General features: G+C 38.0%; 1 protein-coding gene across 1 annotated transcript; it reads right to left on the bottom strand.

Moving 5' to 3' along the window:
- Positions 1-1781: 1781 nt before the first annotated feature.
- On the bottom strand, positions 1782-25866 carry LOC130429063 (gap junction delta-2 protein). Its single transcript, XM_056757432.1, has 2 exons — positions 25091-25866; positions 1782-9708 (listed from the first exon to the last, which is right to left on the bottom strand). The coding sequence occupies exons 1-2, from the start codon at positions 25159-25161 to the stop codon at positions 8871-8873; spliced, it is 909 nt and encodes a 302-aa protein (XP_056613410.1). The 5' UTR covers positions 25162-25866; the 3' UTR covers positions 1782-8870.
- Positions 25867-26642: the final 776 nt, after the last annotated feature.

Genomic DNA, 26642 nt, shown 5'->3' with positions numbered 1-26642 from the left:
AAAAGGTGCCTTTCAGTTTTTTTTTTTTTTTAATGAAAGCTCATTTCCATTCCCAGCTTTGATCACATCTTTCGTTTCTGATGATGGAGAGAAGGATGTTCATAGCATATTTATGAATGTAAGATAATGCCATCTACCAGAAACAGATGCAAATATTTGATTTGTTTTAATTTATTGCGTGGTCCATTACTCATAAAGAAAACACATTGGGATGAGGACCAAAGGTTAATAAGTTAAAATGCCTATGTTTATTTTCTTTATTTAACGCCCCTTTTTCCATGCAGTTTATACAGCCAGATCTCCTGGGAGTTTGTTACTGTTTTAAAAGGGGGCTATAATTTATATGATTGTAAAAATTGTCAAAGATCAACAGATTTTCCATGTGGTTTTAAACATTTAGACGACACTGTGCAGACCTGATCAGAGAGGATCAAAATTGGGTAAGAGTTAACAAAAATGTTTTTTTTTAATATAACTTAGTTCATTTACAAATCAAATTTAAACAAATGATTACACACTAATTGTTTTATACATTTCTCTGTAATTTGTATTTTGTTATGCAATTATTGTTAAACAATAACAAGACAATTCCTTCACCCCAGCCACTGGAAAAGAAAATGATATCAAATAAAGAACTTCTCTGTTGTTTACTTTCTTTGTGCCTTATTTCTTCATGGAAACAGTTTTTTTTAAGAAAATAGCTATATACTTGATAAGGTTGCATTCACCCCAGGGCTTCTCTAACTTGCTTTGCATCGCATGACATTCTGTTTGCTTCTCTTCTCTCCGTAATCTTTTGTTTCCATTTGCACCTAAACACAGGGAACTTTAACTAAACATGTCAAACTGCTTATCAAAGAACTAAACATCTCCTGCATAAACTCACACATTCATTTTCATTTTTGGATTACATTTTCCCCATCTGTAACACCCGGTAGATAACCTTACAGTGGGGTAACATGTGACACTTGAAATGCATACATTGTATGGCCTCAGAATGGTATCCCTCGGGACAGAAGAACAAGAAGCAAATAAATGTCAATTAAAAACATTGTTCATTAACTGGTGTGGAATTTGCAGCACAAAGTAAATTCCAAAAACAACCGAATTTCAACCAAAGACTATATCTACAGTGGGGATGCACCGATATTAAAATTTTGGTTGATTACGATAACCGATAATTGTTTCACATTTGAAGCCGATAACCGATACATAGGCCGAAATACAGTATCTAAATATAAATATAAAATTCCATAAAAGTTAATAAAAAATAGACAAATGCTTTTTTTTGAAAACATTGACTACAGAAAACAAGGTAATCATTAGTTCACTTTTCCCCCTGAAAGTTATTTACAAGGCCTACGAAACACTTGTTAAAAAATGACCACTTATATTGCAGATCATTTATTATGCATCCCTAATACAGTTTGGGCAATTGTGACCTTTGTTCTTCAACAACTGCAAGAAATCATAATTGTAAAACAGATTTTGATCTAAAATAGTAAATCTCAGAGTGTTGCTAAAGATAGAGTAAACACCATCTATCTAGGATGTACCCTGCCTGTGGCCCAAGATGTTAAGCATTTTTCAACCAGTCGGAAGCAGTATGACTTGCCTGGGTTGGCAATTTTTTTTTAAATACTAGTTAAACAACAACAATTTTAAAAGTGCTACAAAGCTACTTTTCAGAAAGTGGGTTTATTCATGTTTTCATAGTCGTCTTTGTATACAGGAGAAAATATTTTAACATCTATGACGTCTAAAGACACACACACAAGTCATTGCAAGTTCATTCAAGGTGTTTAATTCAGTCATCATACACAATCCACAAAAGTCAGACACATATAGAAAGCAAAACCTTTAAATAAGGTCAACTGGATACAAAATAGAAATCTGTGTTCCAAACAACAGATTTCCCTTTAGACATAAGAAATAAGAAATAAGTAAGAATCGTTCACTTGGGACAAATTCAGCAAAGACTATGAAAGAGATCATAACAGGGAAAGATAAATGGTGGTGTTCGCAGACTTGACAATAGTCATACAATTCTATACACGTATGCATTTTAGCAGCACCCTTTGATATTTCAGGAGTGCAACATTTTGCACACTGAGTTGAACAAACATGTTCGTTGACCTTACAAACCATTTCCACAAAAAGCTCTAAAAAACAAAAGGAAGAAAATCTGAGTCAAAGAGGAAATAATGCTAAATCCTAATCGTTCCAGCACATTTTAATTAGATAAAGTAATCAGAGTGCTGATATCACACAGGATTAAAGGGTCGCAGATTGCATAATCTCTAAAGGACGTGGCTGCAGGTGTTACCTTAAACCACATGGCAGAAGGTGTGATGGGAGGTCGCAATAATGCAAGTGCATTTCTAACATCTGTTATATATCCATTTTCAAATCGTGAAACTAAAAAAACTTGCTTTGCTGTTGAAAACAGTTGTAGTTGGGTGAGACCCTTCACTGAGGTCTTCTTAAACTGTGATTGATTGACTCATCCTTAGTGTTTGATCATTTCTAAATTCTTGAAACAAATCATCTAAAAATAAAACTTTGCTGTAATTTCACAGCAGGTTTGCCAGTATCTTCCCATATATTAAATTTACAATTTTGATATAAGCATAAACTTACCAATAGTTTATATATTTTTCTTTCATAAAACAAGACTTAGTATCTGAGGTCATTTTCTTCTTGTGTGAATGTATCGTAGTTAATGAAGTTTTAAATATTTTTACTAAACAACAAGATAAAAATGCTAAGGAAGAGTGTCCAAGTCATTGAAAACGGTACTAATAGGAAAATAGTATTAAGTAGTATTTGAATATACAGTAAATTACTGGCAAACCTGCTGCAACACTACAGCAAAGTTTTACAGTGTACAATTTGATGCAAGATGCACAGGATGTTTCTCCTCTTTTCCTAATGCTACATTTAGAAAACAACGTATTCGCTGTAAAATACATTTATGATAATAATATTAATTTAAATATTTATCCAGAAAACAGTAGTGACAATAGTAACTAAGTAGTTCACAGTACCGTAATAACATATCAGCCTACACTAATGTCAGCGGTTGTAACTTCTAAGAAATGCGGCTTTTCTCCTTTTATTTAATTCGATTCTGATTCGTAGTTTACACAGTATTAAATATAATCACGGCATAATTTAGAAAACAACAGATAAACGATTTGCAACGTCACAGCTTGCGTATGAATAAACTCTTATCACATGGCTTTTTGAACACGTACTTCTGATTAGTCAATCGCAACACTGAGCGGCGAATCATTCTAGTATGTTTTTGGACACAAAGGTGTAACTTATCAACATCAGTGCAAATGACCGAAAAGGTGCAACATTGTGACTCACCGCCGTTTCTATGACTACTGACTGTAATGAGAAGGTAAGAGATCACGAGAAAAAAAAAGACAGAACCTAAAATAGAAGTCATGTGACATTGAAGCTACATATGTTGGTTAACTAGTCTATCGAACAAGTGACTTTAAGTTCTTCACATCAAGAATGATGAATAAAGATACACTGTATAAGACTTTTTTTTGATTTCCCTAAAATGAAGGTTCTGTCATCATTTACTCACCCTCAAGCTCAAACCAGTTTATGGTTTGTTCTGTTCAAGACGAAAGAAGATATTTAAAAGAATGTGAACTCCAAGCTCCACTTTCTTTTTTGTTTAGCAGAACATCGAACTTTACAGGTTTGGGTTTGCTTTATAATGTTGTTATAATGTGGTCTTGTTTCTATTGTCTTAAATATAGAGCGATATTTAAACCTTTCTCTTTATAGTTATAGTCTTATAAACGTTAAATATAAATGAATAACATGTTGTTGTTTATCTTTCTGCTAGGCTCTTTGTTCGCTATGTTGTAACTCTTTTGTTTTTAGCATAAGCTTTGACCAAATCTTAACATACAACTTTACGTCCACGTGTTTATTTTTGTTCCCTGATCATTGGGATTAATTTGCAATAATGATCAGGTTGACCCTTAACATTTTATTCATGTTTTTAGCAGTTGAAAACCACGCTATTCATGTAAAATTCCAACTCGTTTCTGTATGTGAAGTTTTATTTAAACTTCTTTATTTTCAGAACAGTTTACGTTTCGCATGACCAATCACAAGGTACTACATACTGTGATGAACTGAATTGTCGTCTGCAGATCCCTGGTTAGCAGAACGTCCCCTGATTTCTCTGACTTATTCTGTATATAGACGTTCGTTTTTAGGATTGGTGCCTTTGCACGGATCCTGAGTTATAGCGGCATGTGTTGACGTTATTTGTGCCGTGGCGGTGCAGGTACGAGCGATGGATGATTCGTCTGCCCTTTTGCCTTTGCCAAATGCTAATCCAGTGTTTATACGGCGGTGTAAGCAGCTGGGAGTGATTAGAAGCGGCGAGTCGTCTTATTCCTGAGAGATTAGCGTGGTTTATACGGCGGGTGTCAAACTCTCCTGGCAGCACACGTGGGGCTGTAATTATCCTTTTACTCTGATCCCAGAAGAGTTTTTCTTTATAAAGGTAAAGATTAGGATTTGAAAAGCAAAATCTGGCTCCAGATTAAAGAGACGGCTTCGACACACAGTTTGCCACTATAAGCATGTCTACCAACGGCTGACGATATAAACAAGGTTTAACTGCAACCGAATGATTGGTCGCAGAGCTTTAGAGAAGAACCTTGGTTGGCTTTGGGGAAGTGTGGTTAGGACACGGGCATTCTGGGACACGTGACGATCATTCAAAAGGGATTATCATTGGGATTAGAACGATTCTTTTGCCCGAGCTAACAAGGCATGAACTTTACTTTGTTTTCATTACTTAATAGGTTTAGTTGAGTAGGATGTTTGGTGTCCTTGGCACAGACCAGACTGATGTCTGAGCATGTTTTGATTTTCTCTTAGTGTATATCACCTGAATCCATGTTTTTGTAATTCCCTGAAACACGGCTATCATATCACGAAGAATTTGTCTATAATGTAGTTTAGAAAATGTGGGCGAACCTTGAAACAGCTTTTGGAAGTACACTGTACATCGCGTACTAATTGTAGAAACACTAAAAAGGTCATCTTAAAAAATTGTCACCTGAGACAGTTCTTGCTTATGCACTGGTCCACTTGCGTGTTTAATTGACATCATGACTTTATAATATCGTCATCTCATATTTTAGACATTGACCAATGGCAGTAGATTAATGTCATATTGTCAAATACACACGTAGGTTTGACTGAATCAATGATGTCTCCAAATATCATCAAAATCATTAAGAAAGATTTTTAGAAGACAATTTTCTATAAAATTGTTGGCAGTGATATGGAGAATATGCCTGTAATATAGATGTGCATTTCCAATTTTCTTAGACAGGTGGGAAAAAAAACTTAGTTTTAAAGGTTTGTCATATCATTCTTTCATTTGGAAAATAAGTATTAAGTCTGCTATTTACTAACTTGTCCCTGTTTTTCTGTTTCACAACAACAACAACAGTATTAATAATAATGATATAAAAAAGCAACAACAACTAAAAACATGCTTCTTCAAACCAGTAATCCATGCATTTACCATCATTTAACAGTTCATTCACTGAAACCCAGTTAGTTATAATTTGCATAATACAGTACTTTGGCAAAAAAGCCACATTTTCGGTTTCCCAGGCAATATTTTAAAGTCCCAACTTTGCTCTTTAAATACCCCTTTACCCTCATATTACAGCGGACGCACAAAAACTTAATTCACAAATGATGTAATAAATAAAAAAAAGATAAACTTTGCATAAAATCCCGCATACTGTAGTTCTTTTTTGTCTATACTCTGATATAGATTTGTTATAAAAAAAATAGATTGAGAAGAGTGGATTTGAAGAAATATCTCACTTGGGGAAGCGGCGGTCATTCATCTGTGAATCGTACTTAAAAACCATCTCCTTGTAAAGGATGTTTTGCCCTTTTATGCTGCATAGTTACTGGGTTCATGGTTTTGGTAGTTTTCTGATGTCAGCATAACAGCAATGGAAAGGCAGAAAGTACAATGTGAGAGGATGGGATCGGTACCAAGATTATGGCTATAGTCCTTTATACTGGTCAAGCCATGTAGACCAATCTTCCTTTGGTTTTCTCAGAGATATGATATTTGTGCTTCGTATTTTCGTTTTGGTGTCTCATTGATCATGAAGTTGCACAGGAACCATTTTTAGCCATACTAATTATGGTCAATTTTTCACACAGATACCATAAAAGTTGTTTGTGGATGTTTGGGTCCAGTTTTGGGGTCAACACTGACAAACTTATACAGTACTCCTGTATACTTTTTTTATATATATTTTCTCAGATTTTATATTCATATTTGGGGATGTAACAGGGGTCGAAGCAAATCGTTACCAGTTCATTTACATTTAAGGAAACTGGACATGCATACAAGGCCTTATTAACCTGACCCATTTTCCATCTCTATTAGCCACCAGACATTTCTATTTAGGAGTGAACGACAATATCCGTCCTCACGCTGACTTCTGTTCTGATTTATAAATGCTGCAAAGTAGAATTTATGGCAAACTTAATGCAAACACACGTTCCTGCAAAAGTCTGTGTATAAGACTTGCTGAAGCCAGGAAACATTGTGCTGCTGATAAAGGGCCTCCGAATTTTCCTTCTCACGTCAGCCCTCTCCGTATCTCCGAATCTTCTCTGACAGTATTTTCTGTTTCTGCGGTATGTCAGAGAGTCTGTTTGCACTGGGTTCTGTCAACACTGTTTAATGCAGGAGTGCGGGCAGTGTAGGCACAAAAATACTTTTGTTTAGTGAGTCTACCGCTAACAACGTCTAAATAAGCAACTCAGCATTGTGTGTGTATTTGTGAGAGATGCTACACCTTGCTTTAACTGACACTGACTGTGTAAACGAAGGCACACAGCTACATAGATGCTCACAACCCTATGCACTCATCGTGGCTCGCCTAAGTTCTTCCCTGAGTGAGTCCATTCTTCTATCCACTCTCCCCATCTCACAAAGTGCAACACATACATTTTTTCTATTCTTCTTTTTATATCATGAAGGCATGCCGATAAACACTTGACCAGAAGGAAAAGCTAAATAAACAGTGTGAATGATTCCTTTTCTATGGACGTACACTGATCATCATGTTTCATTCATTCAACAGGTAGAGCTTTGTAAACATGCCTTTTAAAGATACCTTTATGCTCATTTTTATGCTCAAGTCTTCTGATAGAAACCTCTGCATTAAAGTCCCAGGGAAATGAAAAATAACAATGGCTATTTTTTCATGAAATATTACAGCGTTTAATGTAAATAGTTTATCAATGTGGGTCACTTTCTTTTTAAAGATCGTGTGCCCTCATGATCTTCAGTTAAAATAAAAAAAATGCACTTCCGTACTGTGATGTCTAGCCATCTTACGTATGTTAGACGGCTTGGGCGGAGCATCCTAACTCCTCCCCTTCAACTGTCAGTCTGCTGCCAGTTCCATTTTAAAATGCAAGGGCTGTTTTACACAACCAAAAAAATCGTGGTGAAAAATCTGTTTTTTCTCATTCGCAATTCCATTTCACTCGGAAATACGTCAAAAAATAACTAAGTAAAAACAATCGCAACTTCTGGTTCACGGGGACTGATGTGTGAAAATCCTTCTTATACTATTGACAAAGATCAACAGCTGGTTTGCTGATGCCCACATTAGTTGAACTAAAGAATTGCCATCAGCAGCACTTTATTTTACAGTCCACTTCTACATATAGATACTTTGTACTGTAAAGGTACCAACCCTGAAAGCTAACTCGAACCCATATTCAAAACATGTAGATACCCATATTTCGTTGCATAAATACACTCTAAGTGCATTCTAGGTTCACAATATACACTGTGAGTTTGATGTAAGTTCATGTACTGTAACATAAAGTGCAACTGAACTTTCTTTGTCCACAAAGCATCACTAGAAAGATGATTCTGGATGACCAGCACCAAACCAACAATGAGCCGGTCTTTTCAGCAGGATCGGCTCTCTTTCCCAAGAAAAAGAAATAAAAAAATTTTTGAACTATATGCTAAACTATATACAGTAATCTGAAACAAAAGAATGGCACCGACCTTCGCAAAAGATGAGTCATTGTAAGACGAACAACATGAAATCCGGAAATTCTTTCAACTTTGGTCACAAACACACAAAGAAACAGACGTTCATGCACCACAAATAGGAGGAATGCTCAACTGTAACGCTAAACAGTGGGGGTCTTTGTGGAAGGACACGCTTTGTGTGGAGGTAATAGTCTTTTGTGATCTTTTACAAGAAGAAGCTAATGTTTGTTTGGTGATGTGACAATGTGGAGGTGCCATTGCTGTTACAATGTTTAGACCCCCTCTGTTGTTTGTTTTAGGCCAATTCATTGCCAAGAGAGCAAACCTAAACATTATTCTGGCACCTGCTCAGCAATGGTCGAAGATAATGACCCTTCTTCTTCTTCCCAAAGTAAGAAAAGTGGGACGACAATCCCAGACAAAGTCATTTCCATACATTATGTGTTAGCCATCTATAACTTCCCACCTCTGCTCCTCACCCTTTGACTAACCCATGTGCCCAGTTTGACGATTACCAGATCAGAAGCGAAGAATTCCTCCTCTGTGCCTTGCTTCTGTGTGCTCCTGGACCAAACGCAAACCTCCTCAAACATTTTCACACACTGTCATGGTGGGGAGGGTTTATTGGAAAGAGGTGTGGCTATGTAGAGACGCTCCCCATCCCAGAAGAAACATTTGCACAGGCACTCGAATGGCCTTGTCGATCCAGCGGCCCACCCTCCATTCCACTCCCCCGCTTGTCACGCTATATTTAAATTAAGGGAGATCAGACATAAGCAGACTCGCTGGACTGGGTCCTGCCCAGGTTCGGAGGCTGCGACAGGTGGGCCATGTCCTTTTTACGGATCTCACAGATGGACTTCCTGCGGGCTTGCACACCTCGAATGGCGGCCTTGATTTTCCTCCAGCCCAGGTGGTTGAGCTCAGCGAGGTTCAGCACAACGCAAAGGCCGCTCACTGCAAACATGAACACCAGGAAGACCGTCTTCTCGGTGGGCCTCGAAACATAGCACTCCACCTCTTTCAGGCAAGGATAACGGTCGCACTCGAAGATGCCAGGAACGCTGAAGCCGTACAGAAAGTACTGGCCCGCCAAGAAACCTATCTCAAGTGCGTTGCGGAACACCACCTGGATTATGTAGAAGCGGGAGATGCCTTCCTGTCGACGTACCTTGGAGTTCTTGCCGTGGAGGAGACCTCTGGGCGCGTTCGGGATCTCTTTCACTTCAAAGCAGTCGGGTTCGTCCTTTCCGCTGTCGGGGTGCTGCACCAAGATACCGTTGATGTTGCGCAGTCTGCGGGTTCCTTCGCGGCTGTAGTCTCTTTCCGTGGCTGGGTAGAGGAAGGAGTAGCGACGGTCCCGCTGTTTGGCCGACTGGTGTACTGAATAAGTTATGAAACAGAGACTGGGTGTGCAGACGAGAATGATCTGAAAGACCCAGTATCGGATGTGGGAAATGGGAAAGGCTTTGTCGTAGCAGGCCTGGTTGCATCCTGGTTGGAGGGTGTTGCAAATGAACATGGTCTGCTCGTCTTCGTAAACAGTCTCGCCTACGATGGCCACGATGAGGATACGGAATATCACCACCACCGTCAGGAGAATCCTGTGAAAGATATAAGAAAAATCAAAAAGGATTTAACAAAATATGCAAGAACCCCAAAAACCTTCCTCTGTTTGCTCCATTGACGTCATTCGTCCTTCATTTAGTCATTTGCTAATTAGCATTGCAGATGTTTGCATTTGCTATTCAGACCCTCTTTGCTCTAATTCATCTCTCTGGAACTTTACTTATAGCTCCTTCTGTGCCATTACCTCTGTTAACATGGTAACCTGCACTGTTGATACAGTAACCTGTGTCGTAACACCTACTCACTCATTTGCTTGTGTGATCGCAGTCAACTCTCTCTCTTCTCTTTTTTCCTTAGCAAGTGTTTAGATTTTACACCTCAGTTACTCAGTGCTGTTAGAGCTATTTCTGTACCGGTGCTGGATTGAGAGGGTGAGAGAGAAACAAAGAAAGAGACTGCATATGTTTGTGAGGAGAGGTAAGAGTAAAACAGAGGAAATTTGCGCATCAGTGGGTCTGTATTCAATAAGGTTGTAAAACATCTGTTATATGCAGTAATTCTTTCAGTATCTGATTTGTATTTGATTTTTTGCAATAATTTTGATTCACAAAATTAGTTCAAATGACCACAAATTGTCCACTTTTGTTGTACGGAAAATAGTGATTTGGACATCCTGTGAAATATTTGTAGAAAAAAGCAGTACAGATATAATATATATTTTTTAAATATAAATTCTATAAATATAAATAAATAATTGTCTGTAAAGGGTTGTAATCAGACTGCTTTTTAATTCATAGAGCAATTATATATATATTTTTTAATATAGTCACATTGAAGAACATTCGCTTTAAACAACATGTGGGGAAGGAAATCATGCCAGTATTCAATTTTGGGTACTCATAGAAAACAATAATTTGAAACGTGTTCTTCAAAAATCCTTTTTACCAGAACATCTCATCCTGCCCTTATCTAGAAATCATCCCTTCCAGGAAAGCAGTGGCTTTCCAATCTCATTAATTTATAAATCAAAGATAGTGACGGCACTTGAGCATCCTAGACCTCAGAAGACACACAAACTCAAGTCAGAATCCAAAATACTCCAACCTTTCGGTCGTAGGAAAGTGTCAGAACAAATTCTGTACACTATAGTTTTTTATCATATGTTTTTTGCATGGCACTTGTAATACTTGATTGTAATTGCTTCAAACTACTGTTGAATTTTGTTTTCGCGAATTGATGCTCAACGGCATAACTGTCCGTTGCCCCGGGCAACCCATTTCCTGCTGTTGTGGTTTCTTAATACTCTTATAATTCTGCAGGCTATTTTTCCCCGTTTCTAACATTTTAGATTAATTGAAATATAACATTTCCTAAAAAATTGTAACTATGTAAAATAGTTGCATTACACTAAATAGGTTATTTTGATGTATGTGTTTTGTTCATTCAATGCTTTAAAGTGAAATTTTATTGCATGTTTTTTTAAGATTGTGAACTACACGTTCATCCAAGTACAGTATTATTGTTGCATTAAGTTGTTAAAAGGTACTTGCAATAATGCTTTTTAAGTTTGAGTTACATTTTAAAGTTAAATAAAATTTGTATTAAAAATTGAGCAATAATAATAGGTTATTCAGAATTGCTGTCTGTGTAGGAAGGTGTCACGTCAGCTGTGATTGGAGCCTCCAGTTCGGAAGATGAAATCTAAATGGAATTATGTGTTATGTTCCTGCTCCAGCTGTGAGGTCAAAGCGACCGCTTTAATCTGCACCCATCAACTGCAGTATTCTGTATCTCCAGACCCAGTATCAGCTCTTAATGTACTCTTAAAGGGATAGTTTGAGGAAAAAGGACAATTCTGTCATCATTTACTCACCTTTGAATTGTTCCAAATCTGTATAAATGTCTTTGTTCTGATGAACACAGTGAAAGATATTTTGAAGAATACTTATAACTAAACAGATTTTGCCCCCCATTGACTCCCGTAGTATGAAAAATTACATCATATATTTTTGTTCTGTTGAACACAAAAGAAGATATTTTGAAAAATGTGGGACAGCAAATTTACCAATGAGCCGGTAGTAAATATTATAACTGGGTAATAACTAGCTCCTAAACCTGAACCTACCCCTTAACCTAAACTTATCCCATGTAGTACATTTAAATTACCCAGTACTTTCTTAGGTGAGTATAGTGTTAGTACACTGTAGGTACACGTACCGAACCTTTTGTGAAATAGAAAGGTTCTTCAGATGTTAAAGGTTCTTTATGGTTCTCTATGGCTACTCTCTTTTTAAAATTTAATAGTGGTATCCAGTTTAACGGCACATTTAGTCTTTTTAGCACACTTTTTGATATATATTTGAAATGAACAAATAATGATAACAGTAGTCTACTCAACGGTAGTTTTTCTCCACATTTCTCTGCCTGTGTGAAACTCAAGCCTGCACCAGATTAAAATATATTTATTTATTTTCTTTTTATAACCCTTTAAAAGCACGGTGCAGTTAAGAAGAATGCGTTATCCCTGTATGGTTATCCTCGTGGGCAGCAAGATCGAAGAAAGCCCGTGGAATGCCGGGAAGCAGAGGAAAGGAAAAATTGTGCAGGGAATTGCACTTTGCAGTCAGTAGGCAGACACACAACACTGACAATAATGGAAGATTTTCTCAAATGAAAAACGTGCCAATGTGGAAAAACCCGTCAGAAGATGAATTATATAATAGCTTGAGCACACAAAACCCACAACCTTTAATCTGTACGGGAGCCAATAGAGGGATTCTTGCATTAAGAGTTCCTTAATACCACCCAATAGCTTTAGATGATGTATTCCCCAACCCCCACCATCCACCTACTTCTCCCCTTCATCTCTTTCTTTTCACACTTTTCATTTCTTTTCACACCTGCTTTAATTTTCTCAACATACCACAAACTCTCCTTCTATGAGGGATTCACCAGGACACTTGGTCTCATCAAACTCTTTTAAAAAAAGAAAATGAGAAGCCCATTTTAAAAATCCTTTTAGAAATTGAAGGACGAAATCTTTGGCTTGGGTATCTCTTTTAATGGCATATGGCATGAGTATGTGCTAATAAAAGTGATAGCACAATTCTCATAAACAAGCTGCGTAATTTAGTGTGAAGTGGATCTGTAAAACTTTCACAGTGCTACAGCATTGTAAATACAGCTTGCTGCTGGCAATAAACATTTATAGCCTCTCACATTTTATTGCCCAAATACGACGTTCCTTATTCAGTTTTATGCATCAATATGCACTTGAAGCACTTTTTCTCAATATATATGAAGATCTGACTTTGACATATCGCATGTATAACAGCAGCCTTAAATGACACCGACTGCACACGTGTGTTGTAACATCACAGAGCTGTGAAGATGTTCAGCCCAAAACCTCCCCCTACCAATGGTACCCGCAGCATCACTTTGCCTCCCTCTGCCTGTTACCACGGCAACTAACACAGGGCAGAGAGCTCATGAGAACAGGGCAAATGAGATCGAGAGAGAGCAAGAGTGATTTTGTGTGTTGTATTCAGTTATGAGATAATAATCTGTTACATTGAGGTGCAGTTCTCTATTCAGCCTCTATTTCAGTACAAGCAGTGTGATATTCAACCGGCTCTGATAGCGGCAATTACAGGGGCGCGGCGATGACTTTGATTAAGACAACACAAAGCAGCGGAGAGAAACAAGCGTTCTGCTCCACACGACGGTTCCACGCAGCTGTCTCTTTGTGCTATTTTGGGAAAGAGACAAAAATAAAGAACACGAAGAGCTGTGAATAAATCTATTTATTTTTACAGTCTGAGTCATTGAGGGATAAAAAACTCAGATTTAAGACTCGTGTTTTGCTTGTGGCATTATCTGCTGAGCTACCGACTAGTTATACATCCTCATAGCTTGCCGTCAATTAAATAACTTCAATGATTTATTACATCACCATGATGTAATAAATCTCTCTCTCTCTCTCTCTCTCTCTCCCTATATATATATATATATATATACTGTATATACTGATGCCATTCTGATTGGAAAGCTGTTTCAGAGATAAACCATTTACAGACCTGTATATTTGATACGTTACCATGGTAACCACGGCATTTGCAGAAAAGTTCACAGATCGTTGAATAATTAAATATGAAATTTAATGAGCACGCTGCCATATGGTCACATCACTACCTCGGGCGTGTGTTCCTTTCCAACATTCAACTGTCTGTCAAATAATTGTTTACTTCAATATACAGTATGTGTGTTTAAAATATATAAAAATATATACCCAAAACACATATAGTTATTTTCAGACACAATTTGAAATTACTGAGTTGTAAATATCATGGAACAGTATGTATACTCATTCCACAATTATAAAAGCAGTAAGCATTTCTATAGGCGTGTCTGTACGCTCATAAAAATAAAAGGTTTGCTTAAAAGGTTGTTTTTAACATTTAGTCAAAGGATCTTTAAAGACTCACCTCTTTCTTGTCTTTTTATAATCTGAAGAACCTTTTTTCACCACAAAGAACCATCTGTGAAACCAAAGGTTCTTACGATGTCAAAGGTTCTTCATGGAACCAAAAGGTCAAAGGAGCTTTTGATGCACATTTTTTGCACCAAAAACAAAGCCAGTACACTTGCAATGTTTCACAGAGGTGTTTCATTTGTGAGACTGCGTTGCTCAGCATTCTGGTGACATCATTGTCAGGTTATTACCACTCGATCACTGGACTAGTATTTTTGGTAAGGGACTTCACATTTTCCTTCCACAGACCCAGCAGAGATGCACATGTCCTTACATAGAGAGAGAGAGAGAGAGAGAGAGAGAGAGAGAGAGAGAAAGAGAGAGAGTGGCTAAGCTCCATATCTCTCCTCTCGAAGCAGAAGGACAGAGGGTAAGAGGAGAGAGGAAGGTCCCCACGCACAGTTTTGTGCCAGAACGACCATCCGTTTACCCGAACTGACTTCCAGAATTGTGTTTTACGCACACATGCCCATGCGAACACACAGCCACGAGTCGGCAACAGTAAGAAGCCACTGTGCCAGAGCGCTAGGAGCTGTTTTTGTCTCAGCAAGATTTGCGCTTTTGCTTGAGGGCTCACATAAAGCTCTTAGAGATGTTTGTTGATGTTTATGTGTATTTGTGTGTGTTTGTGGCTCTTTGGTGATGCTGTGTTGGAGTACGTTGCATAACCTGGATTCTGCCATTAAGGGTTGCCTTGTCTTTTGACTTTTATTGTTTTAATTCTACGGGTTCAAAAACCACACGCCTTCAGGATTAAAACCACAGATGCATATTTTGTTTGTGTGTGGAATTACAAAGGATGTGCAGGCATTTTACACACTGATGATGTACTTTTACATTTGTGGATTTGGCAGATGCTTTAATCTAAAGCGATTTACAGTCTATTGGTTGTAAGAGCTGAAATGTATAGGCTACATTAGTATATGTGTTACCTATGGAATTAAACGCATAATCTTTACGCTGCTATAGAAACACCATCTGCCTTTACAATGTCTGTTCCATTCAAAGTATCATAATGTAATAAATAAATTGTTTTATTATAACATAATAAATAAATATGAATTAATGAAGTCAACACCCATCTCAGGTTCAGCCGCATATTCACATGCATATTCAAACCAACCGTTGGGTAGTAAAGCAACCTGGGTTGTTATATTAATGAAAACGTCATCGTAACCCTTGAAAGAGCAATTTCAAATGTTTCCTCTACGTACTGGGTGAATTCGGTTGTAACAAAACGGGAAAGGATGGATATAATCCAGATTAAATCTGAAGATCTGGTTAATCCAGTTCCACAACCCAGCCAAAATGACAAGCCCCGGCGCATGCCAGTATAGTTTCAGAGCTCAGCTGCTGTCAGCCGGCCAACTATTATTAAGATAGAAATTCTATTACCAGTATTGTAACGTGAAATGGTAATTCTTTATTTGAAAATGATGCTCTATTAAAAAGATGAAAAATAATGGAAAACGTTTGGAAGAATTTCAAAATGTATGGGAGTTACCCTCTGTTTAACGGTAAAAATATGTTTTAATTTTCCCAAAATGTAAAATACTGTCAATTTCACACTGCATAATAACATGAAAAGTACCTTTTTATCATTTGGATTATACAAAGCAATTTATTAAAGGGACGCTGGTTCAACGCTGGTCCATAAGAACTTCCTTGTTCAGTTACAAAGTTCAACAAAATACTATCAACAGAATATATATAACCAATTTTAAACGTAAAACAAATATATTTAAGATTTAATTATATCTAAAATAAATAAAAAACGCTTATAATAAGTGAAAACCTGAAACCGGAAGTGCTTACAGTTTTTAAATCTTGCAAAGTGGTCTATATGTTAACACATGTCTGTCATAATCAGAAAGTGATAGCTTTTCTTCATGTTGGCCATATTTGTGAACGTATTAGTGTGTCTGCTAATATTAACACATAGCACAACAGAAGGCTGTCTGGCCACATTAGGATTGCTTGGCTCGCTAAATCGATGTGTTAGTAAATGAAGACATAATGCTGGCATGCATCTTTCCGTGTGTGTCTCGGTGTTCTAGAGATTTTTGTGTGTGGTGCATATGATCTATTATTTGATAGATTCAAAACTTTTCATGACAAACATATAAGATCTTGTTAAGATGCCATTGTGAACAGGAATCATGAGCATCATTTATTTGTTTGCTTTTCAACAAGCACAGTTGAGTGCCAAAGGGATGATATTCTTTTGTCGGATAACCCGCAAGTTAATAACAAACCAGTTCCCTTGACTAAAAGCCTATGGGGTTGTTTGTAGGCTTTTGTAAGATAACAAAATTAAGCTCTATGACTTTTTCCATGATTTATCTATCAGATCTAGATCATTACCTTTACAAATTAACTCAACATTTATGAATTTTGAAGCCTAAATACAATGGCCCGAAAGAAAAAGGTAACAGGTGGCTAGACTACTCCACAGTCCCTCGACATCAACATCCCGACCGACATCTTTCAAACTTTAACATTTACCAATTTTTTGTTTTTTAAATTGATGAGCATGTTATTACAGATTCAGTTTATGTCGTAGAACAAAACGTAAAATTTTGAGCTTTTGTTAACCACAGACCTTATTTTATGCATTTACCCAAAGACTCATTCATAAAACCCATTTGCTGCGTCCAAAATCGCCTTCTTCCATAGTAGGCGAAAATGAGTATGATTCATGAGTCGTATGTCCGAATTTTGCAAAAAACAGTAGGCGAGAAATACCCAGATAGTCTAATATTTCCGCCGAGATTCGTGAGTGTGGATATGATGGACACTTATCTATCCCATGATGCCATGGGAGCTGAGCGACAGTCAAATTTCAAAAGTAAACTTTATGGCGGACGTCCGATTTTAATGTGAGTGCCAAAAATGAATATCTCGTGACTAAATTTCTGCGGCACGCTACTAAACCAAATTTTATTTTGGTATCATAGCATAACTACTAACATCACATATTTCCACTATCTTTTCTATCGCTTTTTCTATATTTTTATTGTTTGTTCCCTGTTGAAAAAAAACGCATATGCTGGGTTAGGTATGTTTTGATGCTGATTTGACAAGCTTAAACCAGTTACATAACCAGCTAAGGACTAGGGCATGACAATCTTAAACCAGCATTAAAAAAAAAAAAAATGCATATGCGGTTTTTTTTAACAGGGAATAAACAGCAAGAGTAGTTTACTACAGAATATTTATTCCTTTCCTGAGCTTATTAGGACACAAGCATGTTTAACAGTTGTGAGTCATTACTTTTTCTTCTGATTTATTTTTCTATAATGTTTCATAAAACAGAAATTTCTGGTCCATGATTCTGATGGTTGAGGCACATTTAAAGCCATTGTAAAGAATATAAAAGTGTTACCTTATTACATAAGTGTTATTGGGAAAATTGTATTTAATTTATAATGACTATTCTCAGAATTAATAAATATATGAATACAATCTATGGGCAATTCCATGAAAAGTTTTGACCAACTGCTAACAGCAGAGATATCAACATTTGGTTGTTCAAATACCCATGTAGGTCACTCGTCAAGTTTTTAAAGCATTAGTTTTATTTCTAGCGCATGCATTTTCAAAGTCAGTAAAGTGCCATTTTTAGGATTGTCACATCCATAACACTACATATTACACATAAAATAAGTGAATACGTTTTTAATGAAAGATTTATTTTTATTTGTATAGTTAAGTGAGAGAGGCAACAGGAAGCGAAGTGCGAGAGAAGGGGTTGGGTTCAGGAAAAGACCACGAGATGGGAATCGAACCCGGGTCGCCTGATGCGCAACCGCGTCACATGTCGGCTCCGACAGGTTTGTGCATTTTGATTCACAGAAATCATACAAAATTTGTCGTTTTTCAAAAACCGTGTCCTTTTTTTGTCACTTCCATAACGGATGTGTATTTCCATTTTTTAAATAGAAAATGTATTCATAGAATGACATTTTTCTGATGTTTAGACTCTATCAACAAGGATTTAGTAATATTCAATATATTCGTAACAAATACACTCTATGAACACTATGAACATAAATACGAACATGAACATGAATAAACTATGAACATTTTAATGTCACACCCATAATGCTAAATGTCACATCCACGACGCTGGAATTGTCAAGTTTTGTGTTGCACAAGAAAAATATAAGGCTACGGGGTTTGAAATGTCAGGGGTTCTGTGATAAATGTCTCTCTTCATCCATGTCCTTCCTTTCGTCTATAGCCTAAAGCCTGTTCTGTTGATTTTTTTAATTCAGCCATTTTTCATAATGTCTGTCTAAACAGCGTATAATCCCGCTGTAAAAGATATTCAAGGCTATTGTGTCTCTGATACATTGGTGGTATTTAACTCGGATGAAATCTGCGTTGATGTTGAGTGACAACCGGTTTGATGATTTTAAAATGCGTGTCGTAACACATCTCCTCTGGGGTTATATACTCATTCTCTGCGCCCCTTTTGATGCGCATAACCAATATAGTCCAAGTAAGACAGCCGCACAGGCAATGAGGGAGCAAAAAATGATGAAGGGCAGAAAGAGAGAGAAAGAGAGGACTGGAAAAGGAGGACAGACAACAGCATGCAGTTCAGGAAGTCACAGTGTGACTCACCCACGTGTGTGTGTGTGTGTGTGTGTGAGCGAGCTGTAATGAATCTGTAAGTGCATATTTAAATATGTATCGAAATGATATGAATAAATTATTGAGTGGTCGAATAAAACAAACATATGATTGAATGCTGGGATCTGTGCTAGTCTACAAACCTTGCTGCCACATTGCTAGCATGTTGTGGGCGGTTGGTACATTAGTGCGCTGATGTGAGGCTGCTAAGTAGTTCTCAACGGTTGCTAGGCAGTTCTGAACGGTTGCTATGTGGTTCTGAATGTTTGCCGGTGCTCACTGGTCTCTTTTACCTTTTCACCTGTCAAGCAAAAATCATAAGTCTGAAAAGGAGTGTTATGGTTACCTCAGCTAGCTTCGAGCTTACTATACTATGTACTTACGGTGTCCCTGTGTGGTTTATATATAGGAACCAGTCCTAACACAGTGAAATTGTGTTTAATTCAGAATTGTTTAAATATTCAGAGTCAAACATCCTCCAGAATGACAAAAAAATGTAGGGCAGGAATTGACTTTGTCCTTTGGGAACTGAAAACTTGGCCATTGGACAGTCTAACATAGACGAACACTATTGTCCTGTCCTCACTCCGAGACATTTGTCAAGCAGAATATTTTTGATGAAAGATTATGCACGCTATTAAAAATAAAGGTGCATGTAAGGTTGTTCACAGCGATGCCTTAGAACAGTGATTCCCAACCCCCGGTCCCCGGACCGGTGCCGGTCCGTGGACCCGTTAGTACCGGGCCTTGAAATATTCCCAGAATAATTTTTTTTTTTTATAATAATAATTTAATTTAATTTAATTTAATTTTTTAAATGCTTTTTTAAGTGCTATGACATGTCATGCTATTTAATCCAAAATATAAATAATAAATAGATTAAAATATGTTTCTTTGGGCGTCTTGCGATTGCTTAGCAACGCGTTGTATCTGAACGGACTGCAAAAAAAGTGCGGTGCACCTGAAGTGACAGAAAGGTGAGAGATGAGCGGGCCTCAGCAAACTTCAATGGCTAATTTCATTGCGGGCAGTTCGGGTAAAAGAAAAGGCGATGAACAACTCGAGAATAGTGAGAAAAAAAAAGAAAAAAAAAGTCCAGCTTCAATCGTAAATACGATAACTCATACATTAAGTATGGATTTACCACAACAGGCGATTCCGTGGCGCCAAATCCATTGTGTGTTCAGCGGCACTTAACCACCAAACACCCAACTCTCAAAGACAAAACGGAGGAGTTTTTCGAAAGAAAGAAACGTGAGTTGGACGCTCAGCGGCAAGTTTTGATATCCTCAACATCAGTAAACGTAGCTGCAACAAAGGCGTCATATCTGGTTGCTCACCGAATAGCTAAAGCTAAAAAAAACTTTACAATCGGAGAAGAGCTAATTTTGCCGGCAGCAAAAGATATTTGTCGGGAACTTTTGGGGGAAAAAGCAGCTTGCAAGTTGGAACATGTTCCACTATCTGACAATACTGTTGCCAGGAGAATTGATGACATGGCTGAAGATATTGAGGGGCAGCTGTTGGGCAGATTAAAAGCATCTCCGTGGTACGCAATTCAAGCTGACGAATCGACTGACGTGGAAAATAAGGCGATCATGTTAGTTTATGTGCGGTACGTGCATCAAGATGAGATGCAGGAAGATTTGCTCTGTTGTCTTTCACTTCCAAGCACAACCACCGGCTCCGAAATATTCTAAGTATTGAACGAATACGTAGCAGGCAGACTGGAATGGAAGTTTTGTGTTGGTGTCTGCACTGACGGGGCTGCCGCGATGACCGGCCGGTTGTCGGGGTTCACTGTCAGGGTGAAAGAAGTTGCGCCAGAATGTGAGGCAAATCACTGCATGATTCACCGAGAGATGAATAAGTTATTAAGTTGTCACTAAGTGATTGACAATGTTTCTAGTTCATTGCAAATAAATGATAGGCTGTTGTTTTACACAGTTCCAAATGATGCATCATAAAATTGAGGCATTAAAATTGACAACTGGTCCCTGGATTTTTTTTTATGAATATGCTGGTCCCTGGCACAAAAAAGGTTGGGAACCCCTGCCTTAGAAGAACCATTTTTTGTTCAACAAAGAACCGTTCAGACAAAGGTTCTTTAAAGAACCATCTCTTTCTTACTGTTTATAATCTGAAGAACATTTGTTCGCCACAAAGAACCTTTAATGAAACAGAAAGTTCTTCAGATGTTAAAGGTTCTCTATGTAACCAAAAGGATCTTCTATGACATCAAAGATCCTTTTGAAGCACCTTTTTTTATGAGTACAGGCACATTGGGGCAATTTCATGCAAATGAATTGAAGATGAAAAAAATCTAGTTTTTACAGAAGGGTTTCACCATAATGATAGCTATAATACCAGATGTCAACATTTGGTTGTTAAAATACCCATGCGAGATCAATTTGTTTTAATTTATGTACAGTTTTCATTGTTAAGTGATACTTTTACATCTTTACATCCATAACAAAAAATTTCATCCATTACAGTCCATATTCCTCAGAAATGGGCACTTAAATAAAATTTCATTTTCTATAAAGAGCCATACTTTCTCCATTTGTCAGGTATTATTGCTTCTGGTCTGATCGTTTTAATTCAGAGAAATCCTATGTTGTCTCTCATACTGTAAAAACAAAGGGCAGCTAAAGATTTATGTAATAATGTTCAAAATAAATAATCAAAGGTTATAGGCTTGGTTCCTTGTATGCATACTTTACTATATAAATTAAATGTACTGTTTGTAAATTATTTATTATGTGAGGGATAATGTACAGAGCCGGTTGTTATCGCAGAAAAAAGCCCTGACAGTGTTATCAGAATCCCGTCTTGAATCAGACTGAATGGGCTTATTTTGTGATAAAAGCCGGCTGCATATACATCATGCCGCTTATTACACGGCCACTTGCCACATGAGAGGAAAAACTGGACATGAAATGTGAATTTGAAATATTTGATTAGCTCATTTTTACCGAATGCAGACCTTCCGCGAGGAAAAGCCATTTACTTTCGGTTTTAAGGTAAGAAACAACGTTCAAATATCATGAACAGGCAAATTCATTATCAATTATGAATTCAATGTCATATGATATTACAATTATTTTGTGTAATATTAAACTGTAACTGTCAAAATGATTTACAGCATCCGGGTCACAGTTTTTTATCAGTTTTGAGAGGTTATATACTGGGATTATTACACGGCACATTTGAATGCTTCATTCTGATTGGCCAGTCGCGACCTTCAAAGGGTTGTTATTTTCAAATACACCTTGTAACCCGGATACTGCAAATCACTTTGAGAGGGGCAGTTTAATATTACACAAAATGTAATTATAAATATGTCTTGTAATAACAAATATTCACTCCATCCAGGGTGTATCCTGCCTTGATGCCCGATGACTCCTGAGATAGGCACAGGCTCCCCGTGACCCGAGGTAGTTCGGATAAGCGGTAGAAAATGGAATGGAATAACAAATATTACATTATATATACAAATGATTAAACCAATTTGCCTGTTCGTGAAGTTTGTACATCGTTTCTTACTTGAAAACCGAAACGAAACGGCTTTTCCTCGCGGAAGGTCTGCATTCGGTAAAAATGAGCTAATAAAATATTTCAAATTCATATTTTATGTCCATTTTTTTTCATATGGCAAGTAGCCGTAGAATAAGCGGGATAATGTACAAGCAGGCAGCTGTTATCGCAGAAATAAGCCCCGACAGTGTGATACAAGACCCTGACCATCGCATCGGGTCCTGATCACACTGTCGGGGCTTATTTCTGCGATAACAACCGGCTGCCTGTACATTATCCCTTACATAACAAACCTGCAAATCTCGCGACTGCCCAATCAGAATCAAGCATTTCAACAAGCTGTGTAATAAACATAAATGACATGTAACATTTTAAACAAGGATGCTGTACAAAAACAAAATAATAGTGGCAAAAAGTGCAAACGCTACTATTAGTGTTTTTCTCAGCAAAAACTTGCACTTATGGAAGCGTTTATAAGATGAGGTGTCATCCATAACATCCAAAGCTCTTTGCAAGTGAAACGTCTCATATTAGGATAAACAAACAAACAACCCACACCACCTCAGTAATGCCAAACATAATGAATGAAACGGTCTCATGAGACTGAGGCATTCCCTGTCAAGCGTTGAGTAATTCACCATTGGCTGCCAAGCAGCCTGCGCTCAGTGAAGTGTGAGCGTGGGGGCAGCGGCTGGTGAATGAGATGCGATCGGGGCAATCATTCATATTCAGCCCAGCGGCACCTCAGTAAAAGTGTTGCTTTCTTGCTGGCCTGCCAGGATGCACAAAGCAGAATTTCAAGGCAAACAACAGGCGGCTGAGATTGGTCTCGTGAAGGGCGGGGAAAAAGAGGAATTCAAGTATCTGTTGCCATGGAAGCGATGCATATTTTGGGTCCTAGCACAGCAATGAACTGCAGGTTCAGCAAAACAAGTCTATTAATAGATGCCAGACACCGCTTGATGAGGTTGTGAGAGCACTACAGGCATCACTTACAGTACATCATATCTTTGAACGATTGCGAGCTAGAATGATTGGTAACTGAATTGCCTGAATGCGCAACGTCAGTGGATGGCTTTTTGGATGCCCGATATCATTGCACACTCCATTTCTACCTAATGGCCGCCTTAATGCACCCTTCTCGATTTCTATGTATATCAGATAGCACATTTTTGAGAAAGTATACCATGAAACTTAAAGGGATAGGATACCGAAAATGAAAAACTCATCCTTCAATTTCTTTGTTCTGCTAAACACAAAGGACGATATTTGGTAGAACGTCAGTAACCAAACAGATCTCAACCATAGTAGGGAAAATAAATTATATGGGAGTAAGATCTGTTTGGTTACTGACATTCTTCCAAATATCACTCTTTGTGTTCAAAAGAACAAAGACATTTTACAGGTTTGAACAATCTGAAGGTGAGTAAATGATTACAAAATTTTAATTTTTGGGTGAACTATCCCGTTAAGTGTAAGGTACTAGCACTGCATGTTCAAAGCGACCACGTGGCACTAAAAGGTTTAAAACAAATGTCTTTGAAAAGATGCAGTCTTTGGTTGAGCTAAATCACAAAAGACATTTGTGTTTAAATCAGAAGCGGACAAGGGAAATGGTGGGCTAAACGTCAAGAGAAAATAGCATCACGCGAGCATGTCACTTGAGGTCTCGCAGGCTTCAGCGGTTCTAACACTGGATCTGCTGAAGCTCGAGATCGACCAATAGGAGCTCGCCCAGCTTGGAGGATTAATTTAGAGCTTGGCTGTAAGGTCACTCTGTCTCTCCGCCATAAGCCACCATCATGAGCAGAAAAGACCATACAGTAATACCGCCGTATGAAAATGTAATTCTCCCTATTCATGCAGATAGACGTCATTACAACGTTTTTTACTTTCTTTCTTCGGGCTGGAATGTAGACAGTTCTAATATTACTTATATATAATTGCAGTATTGTTTATATATGTATATTTTATATATAAAATATATATATTTTAACTTACATTGCATTATACTATACATCAGTTTCTAAGTATGAGAGACTACATAGGATTTCTCTGAATTAAAACGATCAGACCAGGTCATGCACATTGCAATGCCGTTTCTATAGTGTTGCAGGTGGTTTTACTTTTCTCCCATGTACTTGCTGAGGACAGCTTCATTAGTCCATCGTGTAGTGGTTGCTATGAACGTTCTGGGTGGTTGGTAATGTGTTACTTCTGGAAGAAAGTGAAAAGCGCTAAGCATGTCCATAGTAAGTCTCTGTAATATTCTGTTACGTAGATGGATCCCTTTTTTAGTGTCCAAGCAACCTATTGCCAACTGTATTACATTTACATTTAGTAATTTAACTGACGACTTTATCCAAAAAAACATTAATATGATCACTTAGGCTATTGCCTCTGCTCACCAAGCTATTGATTTTAGATTATTAGTAGGTTACTCAAAGAAGTTTAATACTTGAGCTTTGGGATTTGGAAAAAAAAAGACACTCCCACACTCACACCTTTGGTTGAGCCATGTTGACATGTTGGGTTGTTTAGAAATACAATTCGATCTATTTGAATATTGTTTAATATGGAGCCATGTTTAATTTTAGTACCAAAACCAATTTTAGTACAAATGTAGAACCAATAGAACCAATTATTCTCTTAGCAAAGGTCACAGCTGATGATCATTAACCGACTCATTACATTGATTTTCCATTTCTTACCTTCCGATCATAGTAGAGTGCTGTTGCACGGCGGCCTCCAGGAGGCGCTCTAGAATGGTCCACTCTCCCATGACTGGATGCTGAATGCATTCACAGGTCACTGGACACTTTTTTGGATGCCTTTACGAAGACCTGTGAAAGAGACTCCAGTCCCGTGGACTTTGAGGAAATCAGAAGCAAGAGACACAATGTCCTACAAATAGCTCCACTGATGTGCACCCATGGTTCCTCTTCACCTACTTTAGCGTCTGTATAGGTTTCTGTGCTTTACCTCCTTTGGGCTGAAGTTCTCAGACGGCAGTTTCTAGGCGAGAGTGCAAAAACCTAGGGCTGTGTGTTGTCCCTGAATGCCCCGGCATCCTCAAATGCTTCAAATGTCTGGGCTATCTTTCCTGTTCTCCAGCGACAGGGTTTTTGAAAAACGTAGGTTGACAGACGGCACCTAACCCTTATGCTCACTATAAACACACAAATGTCCTCTTCTTGATCTCTCGTGATCCACCAGGCACGCTTTCTAGGCAATTCTGGTCGCACTGGCAATCAGCCTCGGAAACACTCTCCACTCTCTGATATAAGCGAGCACCGCCAGTTGCGCATCACACATCTGGAAAAGTCACGCAATTTGCACGCTTGGACTCTACCTGATTTGCACACTGTTTAGTCTTGGCAAGCAGGCAGCAGCCTCTCCAGCCGTGATTCTCCTCCACCATCTCAGCCAGCATTATCTTCCACTCCCTGCCCTCTCTCCTCCCGCTCTCTCGCTCTGCCTGCCTCTAACCCGGCTGTCACTATGAGCCTATTTCTTGTCACACTCTCGCTTTTGCCGTCCTCTCCCTCCCTCCGCTCTCAGCTCACGCTCTGTGGATTCTCTCTCTCTCTATCTCTCTCTCTCTCTCTGTCTCTTGATGTGCTTAACTCACTGCAAGCCTAATGCGATGGTACTCTTCACTTGTGAATTAACCCTGTTCATTCACCTTTCAGTCCAAAAGCCTCTTTCTTTGTTTCGCTCTCTCTCTCAGGCACCTGGTTTAAGCGTGTGTCCAGAGGATTATTGAGAGAAATCATTGCACTACCCCCCCTCTTAACTAAACACAACACACAAAAGAAAGCCTCCTTTAATCCGCAAACCAGGTTATTGCCCCCTCTCTCACAGATGAAGGAGAAGAAGTGTTGAATAAACAGCACGATGGAGAAAGACACTCAATGTAAGGACTTTCAGTATGATAATAAAACGGTTTTGCATGATTCACTTTGTAGAAGAGTAAACAGTTCCCATAATATCAGGCTGTAATTGCACCATCCGCAAAGCTTTAAACAAAATAGCGGCTTCACATTATCTTTCACAGAAGAGCAGCCATAGCTAGACATAAGAATGGCTTTAAAGAACAGAGTAACTTTACATCTTTACACTATCTTTACACACAGAGCAACTATAAACAACTGAGCGTCTTTAAACAACAGAGTTGAGTTACACTATCATTACACATAAGAGCAACTATAAACAACAGAGCGTCTTTAAACAACAGAGTAGAGTTACACTATCTTTACAGAT

This window comes from Triplophysa dalaica, chromosome 9 (genome assembly GCF_015846415.1).
Source record: "Triplophysa dalaica isolate WHDGS20190420 chromosome 9, ASM1584641v1, whole genome shotgun sequence".
Classification (NCBI taxonomy): domain Eukaryota; kingdom Metazoa; phylum Chordata; class Actinopteri; order Cypriniformes; family Nemacheilidae; genus Triplophysa; species Triplophysa dalaica.
This window is presented reverse-complemented; position numbering and strand designations above follow the sequence as displayed.

Bases quoted from the DNA above. Each gene is read 5' to 3' on its own strand.
- LOC130429063 (XM_056757432.1), bottom strand. From the start codon at position 25,161: ATGGGAGAGTGGACCATTCTAGAGCGCCTCCTGGAGGCCGCCGTGCAA. The intron at 9,709-25,090 runs GTAAGAAATGGA...TATCTTTCACAG, and splicing joins CACTCTACTATGATCGGAAG to GATTCTCCTGACGGTGGTGG.